A 15,945-nucleotide genomic window follows, 5' to 3' on the forward strand; every position below is an offset into this window, starting at 1 on the left:
GAGCAAGGACAGGTCAGTTTTTCAGTATACAGAGTTATGAATGTTCAGCCAAGCACCTTACATGCTGTTAGAATTCTCTCCTGGGTCTGGATCTAAAATGGTAATTGTGATACTTGTCAAAGTTTTGCACCCAGCTCTCACCTATCTGTTGTGGTATGCAGGATGGAGGAGTGGTCTCCTGCTTCTCATGATGGGTCATCCAAATGTAGGGAAGAGGATTTACCTCTGAAATATTATGTGTCCCCAATCAGCCTTCGCTAGACACACCCTGGCAGTGGTGCTGCTGCTGCATTCACATCCCAGGATGCCAACCCTAGTGACCTTGACTGTGCTTTTGCTAAGTCCAAATGGAGTCCTAGAATGGAGGCAGATTGAAAAGTGCATATTCAAGAGTGGAAGAAAATGATTTAGTTTAACCCTTCCTCCCTGCCCTCACTTTCCACCTTCAAGAAAAACCAAAAATAGGAAAGACAAAATAATGAAGAAAAGGTTGGGAATGGAGTTGACCATTCCCCTCATCAGCATAGGCTCATGTCTCTGACGTCCGACCAAAAGTCTTATGGGTGTTTCCTGTGTACTAAGCATTTTTCTGAGGGCGTGCTCCCTATATGTTAAGTTCTAGAGTCCCCACAGCTTCTTTATTATTACCAATCATAGATCCTGAGGCTAAGATACAAAACCACTAAGGAACTTTCCTGTGGCTTCTGAGAGGTGAAGTCAGCATCAGACCCTCAGCCCCACTGCAGAAGCATCCCCTACCTTGCTCTGCTTCTCAGCCCCAGGGCACCTCTGAACTCTGCATATAGGTTTCCCTCAGGGTCTGGCAGGCTATGAGCAATATTCCTTGTCTCCTTTACAATTGCAATTTTGAATCACTTTGGGTGTTTTTGTATTTCAATGAGAAAAGTGAATCCAGCCCTACTAGCAGCTGTCATCTCATGGAATTCCTTGCATGCAAACTTCATCTTAATGACCAGGCTTGTTTTACCAATAAGAAAATCAAAGCCCAGAGGCATTGGGGAACTCCTCCAAGACTTAGAACTAGTGGTGGCAAGTAGGGATGAGAACTCATCTTTACCTGGTTTGTTCCCCACTGTGTTTTCCCAGGTAGACTCTCTAAGAAGCTGGGCAGCAAAATGCATCTTTCCTAATCTCTTTCCAAAGAGATTACACACATCCTCAGAAGCCACAGGCAAAATTTGATTCAATTTGAGTTAGCCTGCTCGATTTCTTCTTAGGTAGGAAAATGGAATGCAAACCTTTAACAGATTTTTCTCAAATTAGACTTGGTGACAAATGTCTCTTTAAGCTCTTTTATTTGACATCTTATTAATTTTTAAAACTCTCATTGTTTTGTTCCTGACAAACCTTTTATATTCCGGATGTGAGACACATGTATACTTGGAGGGAAACTTCTGTAGTGAGCTGTATTTGCCTTAGACTGCGGAGGTTATTTTACAAAGCCAAAACCGAAGAACATACACACACCGGGATGTTCACCTTGTTGTCCATTTATCTGGCATATTTAATTGATAGAAACTTCTGGGTTAGACAAGTATCAAAGCATGGGATAAGCTGTTGAGCGTGTGGCATTAATGATTCTCGTGGCATATCAATCCTACACAGAAGAAGGTTTTGTCATTGTTGTGGGAGGCAGCTTCCTGACACATGGGTGACAGGGTATCCGAGGTCATCCTGTTTGGGTTAGTGATGGGGCAGGCTGCATTTTATTCCATGTGTTCCAAGTCCTATGGTAGGCATGTAGCCGGGAGGAGGGAGGCCGTATTTGCACCCCTACTAACACCAGTTGAGGTAAACACCAATTATTCAGGCTTTACCCCTTTAATAAAAATCCCCAGAATTGGTTTTTAAAAGTCAGGCTCTCAAGCAGAGAGAAGCAGGAGAGAAAAGAATGGAATAATTGGAGGCTGCTGTCTTTTCACTTCCCACATAAAGTTATTTGAAGAGACAGGGCAGAACTTTAAACGGGAGATACCTAGAAAAGTTGTAATTTGGATGCTGGCTGTCATGACTTCCGCGTGTTTGCTTAAAGGACTGTCCCCGCCCCCTTCTCTCTCTCCCTTCAGACGTACTTCAATGACAATATCCTCACCCTGATACGGACCCTGGTGACCGGGGGAGCCACACCAGAGCTTGAGGCTCTGATTGCTGAGGAGAACGCACTTCGTGGGGGCTACAGCACCCCCCAGACCCTGGCCAACAGGGACCGCTGCCGCGTGGCCCAGCTAGCCCTGCTGGATGGGCCGTTTGCAGACTTAGGGGTGAGTGAGTTCATGGCACGGAGGTCACCTGTTTGGGAAAAGCTTAATCCCAAAGAACGTGGTGTCAGATGGTGACAAGCTAGGCATCTTTCTTCCTTTCTGCTGTCAATCACTGTGGGAGGTGATTCTCACAGTTTACTGTGTGCCAGGCACTGCCATTTATGCACAATGATTCATCACTGTTCTCATGACAACTCTCTGATGTAGGTGCTAGGCCCACACCTTCGAAGCCACCTGAAGCCTGGGGAGGCTGAGGAGGGACCTGTCAGGAATTTGCACCAGGGTGTCCTGCTGCAGAGTCTCTGGCCTCACTCACTCCTTGTTGCTCTCCTGGGTTGTTGTCCAGCGGTGGGGGGCAGCTGGGAAGGGCATCACCCAGCCTGTATTGGGAAGTATTGCCATTGGGACTTGGGCTAACTCAGGACACCTCAACACAACAGTGCCTCAGGGCACATGGGACTCTCCAGCTGCCAGGATTGTCAACTGTGTCCTTGTATAGCCCAGGCACTGGTGATTTACAAAGCACCAGGCTGGTCCTGTGGCCAAACAAAGAATTTCATGTAAAACCCAGATCTGCTGGAAATGGACCCAGTCACCTCCCCCAGACTGTCTCTTTGGATTCTGCCCCAGGCTGGTGCGAACCTTGTGGCCATGGAAGGATGCAGCCTCTGCCTTATTCCCAACCCGACCCCACAGATGCCTTCAAGGGCTGCAGCCACAAGTCATAGGAACTGCTGAAGCTGTTGCACACAGAGTTGTGATGCCCAGAAAGACCAAATATGGGAATAGGAGCCAAGGAAGGGTCTGTGTCCATTTTTCCTGGAATACTGAAGCACACTGGCACCAGGTCTCAGTGTGGTTACAGGCTGGGACCTGCGTCAGAATGGGCTTGTTTGAAAGGGAACTTGTGTAGCGATCCTTTACTAACTGGTACACTTGGATAGAATAAAGACATTAGTAATGGTACGATTTGGACCCATCTGTGTTCTCTAATATGATGCTTCTATGGAAATCTCAAAGGTAAGAAGGACAAAGCTTGTCATTTTATTCCTCACGATGTCATCCTGCAGTGCCCAGGGCCCTTCATATAAGACAGGCAACACCTCCCTGAAGCCACTTGGCTGCCGAAGCCAGTGTTGCCAAGTGAACGTGGTTCACCTTTACCTTCTGCATCAGGCCCCAGACCCTGGGAAGGTGGGTGTGAACTGATTAGAACTGTGAATCCCACTTATTCAGCCTGCAGGCCCCCAGCTCCTAGGGAAACACATTCTCCTCCACCCCTGCCATCTCTGAGGTCTGTAAATTATGCTTTCACACAGTCCTTACCTGCAAGAGTCTATCACCATAGGACCTGGTAGGGTCTTTCCCCTGGCAGTGGTTTTCATTATCACTCGGGCCGTTTTGATAACATGGTCCCATCACGGTGGTCACAGCGGAGCCAGGGCTGAGCATACTCACCATCATGCAGAGCTGGTTGCTTCTCCTCAGCTGAGCATACAACTGAGACCTTCAAGCTTTACACCTGGCTGAAAGTGAGGGAACGGCATCATCTCCTTAGAGCTCTCATTGTACAGGTGGAAAACCAGAGACGCATGAGAGGAAAACCCCATTATTGCCTGATCCCTAAAGCACCCACTGGTGGGCCAGTTGCCAACCCTGTTGACTTCTTCAGCCACAGTCTCTTGGGACAGACCTTCCAGTTCTGGAGACACCAAACCAAGCTTTAAGAAAAAGGCCCTTTTCTTCCTGCACCTCAACTTTTAGTCACATAAAAAGACTATTTCTCTCTGTTCTCTTATTGTCTCCCAGGATGGTGGTTGTTATGGTGATCTGTTCTGCAAAGCTCTGAAAACGTATAATATGCTCTGTTTTGGGATTTACCGGCTGAGAGATGCCCACCTCAGCACCCCCAGTCAGTGCACAAAGCGGTGAGTGTCTGTTTCTCCTCTGCTCTCCCCTCAAAAGGCGGAGACACTAATGTCCTCTCCTGCTCCCTGCTACAAAGGCTGAGGTCTGTGTACGTGCTCTCAACATGCAGATTACTCTGCCAGCACCAAATCCAACACTGGGTTTAGAGGTTATAGGAAACATTTATCTTTAATTGCTAATAGCAGATGTAAGGGCATTGTGGGAAGAATTCAAATTGTGTAGAATAATTCCATCACCCAACTATGAAAGTCTAAATGGAAGCCTCTCCCCTGAACTCCAGCTATCAGAATAACCTTTGTAGGCACCTAACATAGACATATTTTACGTTGCTAGTGTTTACGATAAATGTTTTTTTTTTTTTTTGCCATATCTTAGGATCCTATATGTTACCTAATATATGTTAAATTGACTCACTTTTTAACTTTTCTATATTCATCTGTAAGAAAATTATGTATCACCTTAAGCAGAAAAATAAATTCAAACGTGCTAATTATATTTTTCTAAAATATATTCAAATAAATTCATAGCTAGCAAAATTTAAAGTGCATCCTAGAATGACCAAAATCCGTGAGTTTACGTAATATACCCCAGGACACGATGCTACGATGATGAGTGTTTCTCGGCCTTGCTTACATATTAGAATCACCTGGGAAGTTTTTCAAACTTACTCTCTGATTGCTATGATTTAACTGGTCTGAAAAGAATACACACACACACACACAAACAAACAACATACATACAGGGTGGTCATAAAGTTTGTGTGTAATTTAAATTGGACAAAATGGCAAATTGCACACACACTTTACGGCCACCCTGTATGAATCACACACACACACAGTATATATGTATATACATACATATGTGTGTGTGTATATACATGTGAATTATAGTGTATAACCAGAGTTGAGAATAATTGCTGTAGACCAGTGATTCTTAATGTTTAGCAAGCATGGAATCACCTGCAGAGCTTGTTAAAACACAAATCGCTGGACCCCACTCTCAGAGCTGTTGATTCAGGAGGTTGGGGATAGGGTAGCTTAAGAATTTGCATTTTTAAGACGTTTCCCAGGGGTGTCTTGTGGCCTGAAGACCACAGTACCAGGGAGACACGCTGCTGTAGAGAAACCTGGTAATTCTTTTAGCCTGATCTGATGGAGGGGAACAGTGCAGAGTGTTCACAAGTAGGCAGGGAAATGTTGTAGACCCTTCTATCTAGTAAAGCCCCCACCACAGTGGATTTTTAAAAAGTAAGAGAGGACAGTCTAAGGGTACATTAGGTCATGATAAACAAAGACCCAGTGATGTGTGATTGGTATTGTCAGAAAATTCTAGAATAAAAGTTGCATTGCAATCCTTGAAACCTCCTGCAGCTGGACTACAGGGGATTGAAAGTGAACTTGACCTTGTATGGAAACTTGCATGTAGGCCGTGGGAAGTGCACTTTGCTTCTTCCATCACTGCTTCCAATTTAGCATCTCTGCCTGGGCATGAATTGAGCAGAGGAAGGTTTGCTTATCTTGGAAGAGAATTTTAAGGCGCTGGACCAGCTAGAAGTGTATTTTGTAGGTCCACTGATAGGCCTGAGCCAGCAGGCAGTTGCTTTTGGTTGTATTCTCCCATGGTCACCCAGAGGCTGTGATGTCTGTGTCTCCCCCTTCCCCTGTCTAGGTACGTCATCACCAACCCCCCATACGAGTTCGAGCTCGTGCCGACGGACCTGATCTTCTGCTTAATGCAGTTTGACCACAACGCCGGCCAGTCCCGGGCCAGTCTGTCCCATTCTTCCCACTCGTCGCAGTCCTCCAGCAAGAAGAGCGCTTCTGTCCACTCCATCCCATCCACAGCAAACCGACAGAACCGGCCCAAGTCCAGGGAGTCCCGGGACAAACAGAAGTACGTGCAGGAAGAGCGGCTTTGATATGTGTATCCACCGCTACTGTGTGAAACTGTATCTGCCACCCATTCCCCAGTTGGTGTTTCCAACAAAGTTACTTTCCCCTTTTCCCCCTGTAGTTCCCCCCCCCTTTTTTACACATATCTGCATATGTATGATAGTGTGCATGTGGTTGTCATTTTTATTTCACCACCATAAAACCCTTGAGCACAACAGCAAATAAGCAGACGGACCAAAAGTTATATATGATTCTAGGGGGAAAATAACCCAAAGGCATGCTCCAGACATAAATAGCTCACTGCAGGAATGAGTTCACAGATTAGAAGGAAGCACTTATGATCAATGTCAGTTAGGCAAAGCCAGTTTATTTAATGTAAAAGAAAAGTTATTCTGATTTATCAGGATTATCAGGGTGCTTTGGGTTTTGTGTTTTTTTTTTTTTCCGTCGTCGTCGTTGTTGTTTTCCTTTCTTTCTTTCTTTTTTTGTTTTTTTATACACACCCAGTAAGTTAGCACACGTCTATTTGGAACAAGCAACCAAAAAGCAATGAAAATATATCGATTGTTTCCACTCTCTGGGCGGAAGTATCACAGAGCATTTGAAAAGCTTTCACAGTTTGTTTAGACGATTATTTAGCACCGGCTTGTTGCAAGAGAACACCAGAGATTTTTCTGATTACGCACTAAGGCCTTTGTCCCAGAGCTAGCTTTCTTTGGGAGTTCATATCCACATTTCCAACCTTAATATGAAAGGAAGAATAGTATTCCATTCATAGATGTATCGAGCTCTAATCCTTTAATTTAAATGAAAAGAGGTTTGATTGCATATTAAGTTGTTATCCTGTCTCCTTATGTTGCCATATGAATAGCTATTTTTTTTTTCTTTCACTTTTGACATTTGGGATGAAAAGCCATATGTATCATAAATATCAGATGTAAGTCATTAAAAACTGCCTTCCTGGGACTTTTACATCTTTTAAAAGGTGAATTACTTACCTTATGTACAGAATAAATAATGCTCAAGAAAGAGCAAGTATTTTTCCATGCATTCTCAGGGGACCTTTTTATTCCCCTTCAATTAGCTAGGACCCCAGTGCCAGGTAAGAAGAAGGGCCGGGACAAGAGTGAGAGGTCAACAAACCCCGCTGTAGATCATGTTTTTCTAAGAGTGGACAACCTGCTCACTCAATCAGAACTTAGGAGGATCAAGCCACAGTGGACTCAACGAAGACAAAAGCCAGCTATCACCTTAAAGTGTTGGCACAGCTGCATAATGCTGGCTGTCCCCAGTCAGAAAGCTGGTGGGGAAAAAGTCCTCCTGCTCAATTTCTTTAACATAGCCAATTCCCTTGGGCAGGGTAATGACGGGATTAGAGAGGTGCTCCTTGTCATTATGGGATGGGGACAAGAAGAGGGCAACAGTGAGCCAAACACATTTTGGTATAGTCATATTTTTCTTTGGTTTTTCTTTCTTTCTTTTCTTTTTGGTTGAAACAGTAAGCATGAGAAGACAAGTAGAAAAATATCCTTTTTTTTTTACATAACAGTGTGAGATGCTTTATGCATCCAGATCATGCTTTAGGCAGTGCAGTAATTGTTAAAAATTGGCCAACTCCACCATAACCAAATTCTTATACCACATGTAGATGGACAAGCCCTGGGCTGATATACACATATTTAAAACCTTTACTTTAAAAAATTCCATCGAACAGAATAGGGGTGTAAGGGAAGAGGAAAAAAAAAAAACTGTCGCAGCTGTACCATCTCTATAAAGGTGTTTTTATGGTGAATGTTTTGGGTTTAGATTTTGGATCCCCTGTCCCCTCAAGCATGGTAGTTTTGGAGATTTGCTTGCTGTGTGACTTGACAAGCACTTTTACTGACAAAACGGTCAGGCTCCATCAGAACCTCCACCCCCCCACACCAAAGACAGAGGCAGTATAGTATTCAAACCAGTAATGGGGTGGGGAATAATTGTATAACATGTAAATTTAAAAGCCCGATGAGCGGAAGAATTTTTTGAAATTATTTATGTCCCTATATATTGATTTATATTACTTATAACTATCTCTTTATATATAACCATATATATAACTATATATATATAACTGCATATATATATATAACTATATATACACGTCTCCCCTAGTTTTGGATCATGAAGGGCTCTTCATGCATTCTTTGCAAAGGAGGTTATAAAGTTAAGCCCTCAGAACATTTACAACTATGAGAATGTGCCAGTTAAAGTGCTCAACAGGAAATATGACAGTTTAAAAGCATTGTAAAACTCACATAGCTTACTTCTCTCTCTAAAGTGCAACAAGGATGAATAGAATGGGCCAAGGTATGACAATTAATGGTTCTGCATGACCTAGCCACTGCCGGGGGTTTTCTTCTATAATGTTGTCCTTGTGAAAACTTTTGTGGAATTAAAAAAAAAAAAGGAGTTACAAATTTTATTCTGTTATTGGTTTGTTTATTTTTATTTATACTGTTCTGTTGTGTTTTTTTTTTAATTTTAATTTTTTGCTTTCACCCCCCCCCACCTCCCTTTTCCCTCTCCTCTCCCCCTCCTCCTTCCACTTTCTAAATTGCTCAGCGCAATGAGGCTGTCCTGCTGCTATTGCTAGATTCCTTAGAGTTTGTTTTGGTGTTCTTGGGTTTGGGGTTGGGTAATTTGGGGGGAAATTCTCTCCACCTGGCTTGCCTTTAAATCTGCACGTGGCCTCCCTGCCCACCTTGGTACCTGCTCCAAGTACAAAATCATTTTTCCCATCAAGAATCCCGGCTTCCTTCACTTCCCCCATGACCGCCACCCCTAACCCTGTCCCCCATCGGTCTGTTCACATCTCTGTGTTTATCTGGGTAAGACCTACCGAATCAAGCAATGATGCCAGTTGATAAACTTTTCTGGAAAACATTCACAGCGATTCCATTTGGCAAAGCTAATTCTCTGTTAATATTTTACCCTCCTTTTATTTAAACCAGGAGGGTTATTAATGACAAAAGCATCGGTCTCCTTCCTGTTTAACGAGTGTGATCCAAAGTTAGAAGTGCTCAGCTGTTTGTATCAACTCAGGAGCTCACAGCCAGTTATCTGGGGGCTGATGACGTGGTCTGTGTGCTACCCAAGTCTCTCCTGCCACTTGCCTTTCAGACATTTGTTAAATCCTAACCAGAGATTGGGCAGATAGAGAGAAGTAAATCCAAATTGCATTTCATATACAATCTGCTAGCAACTCCGATGAGATGATATTGTGATGGGAATGGAATGGGAGCAGACGATGATGCGAGATGAAATTTGGGGGGTTTCCCTGGACTTTGGGCACACAGTCTAATCCCACTGGTAGAAAGTTGAGAATTGACCATATTTGGATAATGATATATTTGATGATAGAAAAGATCACTATTACTTCTACATTATGAGCTGAAACAATGATATTACACTTTCCTTAACAGAGAGGAGTGTCTCCTATTGTTAATCATTTGACTCCCTACTTGTACTTTCAAGAGAATCTCCCCAGGAAGGAGGCACACAAGCTTCACATGTGTGTCTCTCCTCCATCACCTCCCCACCCCCCAAAAGAAACAAAGTAGGTAAAGGATAAGAAGGGAAAGCTTTCTTAGAAGAACAATGGAACAATTCAAAAGGAACAATAGCTAGGAACTCAGCTACTTGCTGGCCATTCTGGAAGAAAAACAATTTATAAGCCATTTGGTCCAATTTGCTCTGGACTTTGAAATGGGAGACTAGTAAGTTGGTAGACCAGGAGGACAAGTGAAGGCTGCTCAGTCTTCACACCCAGATGATTATGGAATCATAGTGTCCCTAACGACTACTATCCAAGGTTTTTCCCAAAGCCAGTTCCAATGGACAAAGAGAAAGCTAGACCTTTATAAATATAGTCCAGTTTCTGCCACAATTGGGAAAGTTTTCAAATTCTGTGCAGAATATCAAAGGTTGCAACCTAGGACCTTATAATAGGTACATAATAAATGTTTGAAATGAACTGACCTTAAACATTTCTAAACCTTTAATCATTTTATCAATTAGCCTTGTCCCCTTGGTTTATTTTTAAAAAACAAAACATATTGAATACCCTCTGGGAGGGTATTTCACGATGATGCTGTTCTGGTGGTACTTTCCTGAGCTGGGGACACAGCTCCAGAGAAAGGGGAACAGCTCTGTAAGCTCCCTGAGTAAAAAGACTGACCGTACCTCTTGGTAGCCCTGTCCAGAGCCCAGATGACCAGAAGACACTTTTTTCCTGGCCCTTCTTCAGCCTAGGCAAAGCCTAAAACTGTCTACATCCCAACAGAGACAATTAAATCAACTGCCAGGTTCCTATAGCAACAGGCTCCTTGGAGGAGGAAGAGGAGAGCACAGAAACTTCAGGGCCTGTGGAAGTCAAAACAGGGTAAAAATCAATCCTTCAATCAGCTTCTTTCAGCCCATCCCTGATTTTTCTTAATATGATAAAGAAGTAGCTGTGGGCACCTGTGGGTACCTGTTGGTACCTGTCGGTAGTCTGGGTGACTGTCTCCCCTGTGGAGACTGCAAGTTCATTGCAGCTACTGGAGTTGAGAGGGGTCATCCCCTGCCACCTGGAAAAGAAGCCTGAAGTCTGTCTTCACGGTGTAGGCTGGACCACAGGCCACAGGGGATGATGGGGAGGGAGCTGTTTGCTCTGCTTAGGAATGGCAGCATTAGAGTTCAGTGACGAGACCCAAATAGAGTCAGGATAGACAATTGCAAAGAAGTGAAATGGCTTTCATCAACCCAAACAGCTCTGTCCTGGTACAAACAATTTCATCTCTTCAAAATTGCCATATTTTGCTCCAAGAGAGAAGAGCAGGCAGTATGCACGGGTGCGATTGCCGTGGGCGGCAGGGTTTGCAGGGCAGAGGGAGAATGCTAGCCTGCCTCTCAGAGATGTGGGAGGTGAAGCCGCGTGCAGCGCCCCGGGAGGCTGGAGCTCCTTGTTAGCTCCCACTGCTCTTCACTGTTCTCTCTCTCTCAGTGGACTCTTTTCTCTTCAGGCCTTTCTCTCTGTTTAAAGCTTGTGCGGTGAGAAAAGGGCCAATTATTACAAATGCCTTTGCTGTATCGTCGCCTCTCCTTTTCTGCACTCTTCTCTGGGGAGTAGTTGTGTGAAAAGGCCATTTCCCACAGCCCTGACAGCCCGGGAGCCAGCACAGCAGCGCCCCTTTCTCAGGGAGGCCTGCTTCTTTCTCTGCTTCTGGGGCCCCAGGCAGCACAGTCCGCCCAGGTCTGGGCTCCGGCCCAGCCACAGCCACTCTTCCGGCCTGATACACAGCTCTGTGTCTGCAGGAAGTCCTCACCCTTGTCTGAACTCTGAGTCTCAGGGTTGAAACTAGCAATGCAAGGTTCAGAGGCATCCAGGCAGGAGGCTGTCGAGTGAAAGTCAGTATTTCAGAGCCTACAGGAGGGTAGCAGCCTTGAATACTTCAGACGTAACACCAAGTTACCCCTTCCTTTCCTTCCCCTTCCAATTGAAGACTACCAGTCAAATCCGTCTTTATCACCTCTGTAGCCACAACTCAAATTCAGGCCAGTCCCCCGATTGTACACTTGAGTTCTCTACCCACAGCTTCTCTGCTAAAGGGCATCATGTATAATTATATTCAAAAGGTACCCATCCTCACCCCATCCCTTCTTACTGACAGTACTCCGATCAATGTTAACTCAAAGCTAACGCCTTACCAATTAATTGCCCTGGGCCAGGCATCTTTTAAGTACTTCACATATACTAACTCATTCAATCCTTCCGACAGCCTCAGAGGTAAATGCAGAATCTGAGAGACACAAAGATCCATGAGATTAGCCCCCATGATATAATGCCCACTAATATTATTAGCAACCCTAAGAATCTTCACAACTCATATGTCCTTCTATGTGTTTGAACCTATATGCTTTGTGGGCATTCACTTCCATTCATCTAAACAATATTCAGAAGTCCATATCAGCAGGCCTGTTTTTACAGATGAGAACTGAAGCTAAGATAAATTAAGTGATAATTTAATCAGAGCCATGCAACTCGTATGTGAGAGAGCCAGGTTCCCTTGACTTGGACCTACACCCCGCCCAGTCTCTTTAGCCTACATCCCATTGCTTGTCCATGGTGGAGAGCTCGGGGCATGGCTGGTGACATCTGCCAATGACAGTTGTGTTCCCGGTATCTCACTGTAGCTGTTTCCCAGATTTTTCTCTCCTACTAGCCCACTAGCCACAGACTGAAAGTTAGTTTCCTTTCCTTACTTCACTAACTCCTGGGAGGTCACACTTTGTCCTCAGAGCAAAGACATCAGGTATCTCACTCTCCAGAAGCTTATTACCACATGGGGATATTTTTCTCAGGCAGGGAGGAAGCCCTCACACCCAGATCCGTTGCCTTCCTCACCTGAGGGAGGACCATGAAGCTCCTGAAACTCTTCCTGGAGTCGAGGACAAAGCAGGGGGTGGAGAGAAACTCAGGGGGCTGGATTTATTCCTGACCACACCACCACTCATCTGAGTCTCTTCTCAGTTCTTCTTCCTTGTGGCCAATTTTGCAGTCACACATTGGCGCTGTTTCTTCTTTGGAAGGCAAGAGTCAATAAATCACGTCGTCATTGTCCCCCTGAAAGCACGCTCCTTTAAAGCCGAGTGACTGGCAATCATTAAGATGTGTGTTCTTCTGAAACTTGTCGGGAGAATCTTTTCATAAAATATCTTGGCCACCAGAAATTTGACTCAAATGCTCAGAGTATTTGCACATTCCCATTTGCTCAACATCCTACCTAACCAAGTCTCCAACAACACATGCATAGACAGATATCATAGATAAACATGTACATATATGCATATACCTACACGCATCTTAGGAGGCACCTGTATTAAACAGCTGTTTGTCAGGCATGATGAAAACCTGAACTCCTCCCAAAATGTGCTTTAACAAGACTCATTCCTGGCATTGAGGCTGCATGGCCAATACAGGGTCTACTGGGCTTAGATATTTTATTTTTTTATGGCAAGAAATTTAAAAGGAAAGAGAGAAGGTTAAATGGGGAAATAACGCTCTCTTTCTTTCAGACAGCCGAAGGAAATTGATATTCTCTCTGCCGTGAAAGGTCAAAATGCCAACTTTGAATTGAACTGTAAAGACTAAATTCTGAACAATTATTCTCTGCAGCAGTTGTAAAAATTTCAGCAAATTGCGTCTGTCTTAGGTCTTTCACCCAAAAGACCTGCTCGTTTCCATCAACAGAGTTCAGTCTTCCAAACTGGCATGTCCAACCTAGCACTAAATCCCTTTGCAAAATCAGCCTGCATAACGACATGGCCAAGACCAAGGGCAGCTCAGGCTAGCAGAGCACAAACGCCAGGCTCAACCCCTCTGAAAATCATCTTTGCACATAAACCGTTTGCAAAAGTCGTAGTCTGAAATTGTTTCAGCGGCCTGGCAATGCTTTTAAAACATGATAACCATCACACTTTACTCCTCTCTGAAAGGTTAGTTTAATCGTAGATCACAAAAAATTGGTTTCCACAAATGCATAATGGTTCATCTATGTCACACTTGAACTAAATGGTTTTTTAAATGGAGCTGAAATTATTTTGATGTGTACACAGTCCCCGATTTCTATACAACCTTTTTTAACCAGCCCATCAGGAACCTTGCCTCTAAAGCCTCATTAATAATTCAGATGTGCTGATGACTTTAAAAGATCTATGGAATTGAAGCTTAGGAAAAAAAAAAAAACTCTGCTTGACAAAAAGATAAATGAATGTAGAAAGAAGCTGTAGGAGTCTGGCAAGCTGTAGATCATCTCAGAACAGATTGTAACTTTATCATTCTGTCAGGGGGAATAATTTAAAGCACTTAATCAGTTAGCTTCACTGTGAGGATGTAGCATTATGAATTCCTATCGTCCAATCTGTTCAAATCAAAGTGAACTTAATTATAATAGGTGAGAGAGCCAGAGAAAGAGGGGGGTGGGGAGAACGAGGCAAGAGGTAGCAAGTTTCCTGCGGGGTAAACTGAGCTGCTGAACAAAGGGTCGTGAAGCTTCAACTCAGGCACATTCCCGCACCAGCAGCAGCGCTTAGCAATACTGAGTGTTCAGGATACGCAGAATAGCAAAGGTATGGACCAAGGAGAAACAAGCACCGGGTCATTTGCTGATCATAGATGCCTAATTTATAAATCATTACCCAAACACACACACTCACACACACACACATCAAGCCAGGTGGAGTGATAGTCATTGGCAAGTCAGTCCAGGACCACTGACAAGGCAGTTGTGAATTGTTTTGGTGAGCAGAAAAGGAAGCTGGAGAGACCATTGTCTCTAGAGCAGTGGGTGTGCTTGATAGCTTTTACTTTTTCTTTTCTGTCCTATGCCATTAAAATGAGGCATATGATTCCCAAGTTAGAATGTCCTATTTGCCCAGTCCTATTCTATCTGTACACATGGCCAATTTCCCAGAAAATTTCAATCCTAGAAAGAGGCGGGGATGAGAGCTGAGTCTTACGAAATAGCTCTGCACTGCGAAGAGCATGCTAGACCGTTTTCATTCCCACCCCAGCCCTTGAATGTCCTGACTCAGCATTCTTGTTCAGCCATTTCTGTATTTAGGGTGGAAATGAAATGCCAAGACTTCATCGAGCTCCCTTGTCGACAGCTTGGGTTATTATAGTCGGTTAAGATGTTGCCGCTTGGAACTCTTTTCATAACTTTATTTCATAGCTTGAAAATAAAAGCCATCTCATCTTAAAATTGTCTTTACAACATTGGTTGCTATTCAGATGCTCACTCTCATTGGCGGGCAACATCTGTGGGTTTACTTTATGACCCCCCAAAACTGGTTGCAGACGAAACAGAAGAATGGTAGCGTGGAGATGTACCTTTAAGGAAGCTTATTATGAGCAAAGCCAGGTAAATGCTGTGTGAGATTCTAGTGCACTCGCTCTTCAGCAAGGATGGTGTCCTTCCATGTTCCACTCAATTCCAAAGATGCACAAATCTTTCCCCAGGGAAAGTGTTGGTACCCAGTGTCTGATATATACAACGTCCCCTCCCTTCCAAAGCTTTTCAGGCCAGTAAAGTAACTTCAGAGAACATTGCCAGAGTTCCTCTTCCAGACCCTCCTTATTCTCTGTGGTCCACCTGTGGTACCTTCGAGTCCCAGTGGTACGTTTTGTCCACCCCTTGCTACAGGAAGCAGAGGTATGTTTCAGGTTCCGGGGTCCTCCCTACACTGCACTGTCTCTCTTAGCAATTACTCACCATCGGCTTCTATTGATTACCTTTTTGCATTTTTTCAATGAACTTTCCAAAGGCTTTACCCTAGGACTAATTAAACTTCTCATTTCTCCTTCTTGTTCTCTATCCATTTTGCCCTTTAGCAGAAAAGAAATGGTTTACAGATGAACCGGATAATGCCTATCCCAGAAACATTCAAATCAAGCCCATGAGTACTCACATGGCTAACCAGATCAACCAATATAAATCCACAAGCAGCTTGATTCCACCAATCAGAGAAGTTGAAGATGAATGTTGACTCCCAGGAGACCAGAACTATTTTTTTAAAGCCTGACAAACTTCATAAATGGTGACGTGACTTTTCTTCCTTTACATGCTGAATCACTGGTGGAAAAGTTAGGATAAGCAAGAATTGCAAGAAAATAAAGTAGACAGCTCTGTCTCTTTGTCTGCCTTGAATATTGCTTCCATGTATTTTGGAAAAGGAGATGATTTCATTGATAAACGAACATACTAAACCAGTCATGTATAGCCTCTAGCCTTTTTAATTATTTTTATTTATTAGAAAGAAAA

General features: G+C 43.8%; 1 protein-coding gene across 7 annotated transcripts in view; it reads left to right on the plus strand.

The window, feature by feature from the left end:
* The window catches only part of KCNMA1 (potassium calcium-activated channel subfamily M alpha 1), a 762,000-nt gene extending 746,460 nt beyond the window's left edge, over positions 1-15,540 (plus strand). For 3 of the 7 annotated variants that reach the window (XM_023509575.1, XM_012801410.2, XM_012801411.2), the window contains 3 exons: positions 2,088-2,282; positions 4,092-4,210; positions 5,880-6,142. In XM_023509575.1, the coding sequence (XP_023365343.1) occupies positions 2,088-2,282; positions 4,092-4,210; positions 5,880-6,129 (564 nt within the window). In that variant the 3' untranslated portion in view covers positions 6,130-6,142. Of the gene's footprint in view, positions 1-2,087; positions 2,283-4,091; positions 4,211-5,879; positions 6,143-15,515 lie in introns of those variants that run through there. The other 4 variants (XM_023509577.1, XM_012801412.2, XM_023509576.1 and 1 more) reach the window with 2 other exon arrangements.
* Positions 15,541-15,945: the final 405 nt, after the last annotated feature.

This window comes from Otolemur garnettii, unplaced genomic scaffold (genome assembly GCF_000181295.1).
Source record: "Otolemur garnettii isolate 467f Iridium unplaced genomic scaffold, OtoGar3 scaffold00008, whole genome shotgun sequence".
Lineage (NCBI taxonomy): Eukaryota > Metazoa > Chordata > Mammalia > Primates > Galagidae > Otolemur > Otolemur garnettii.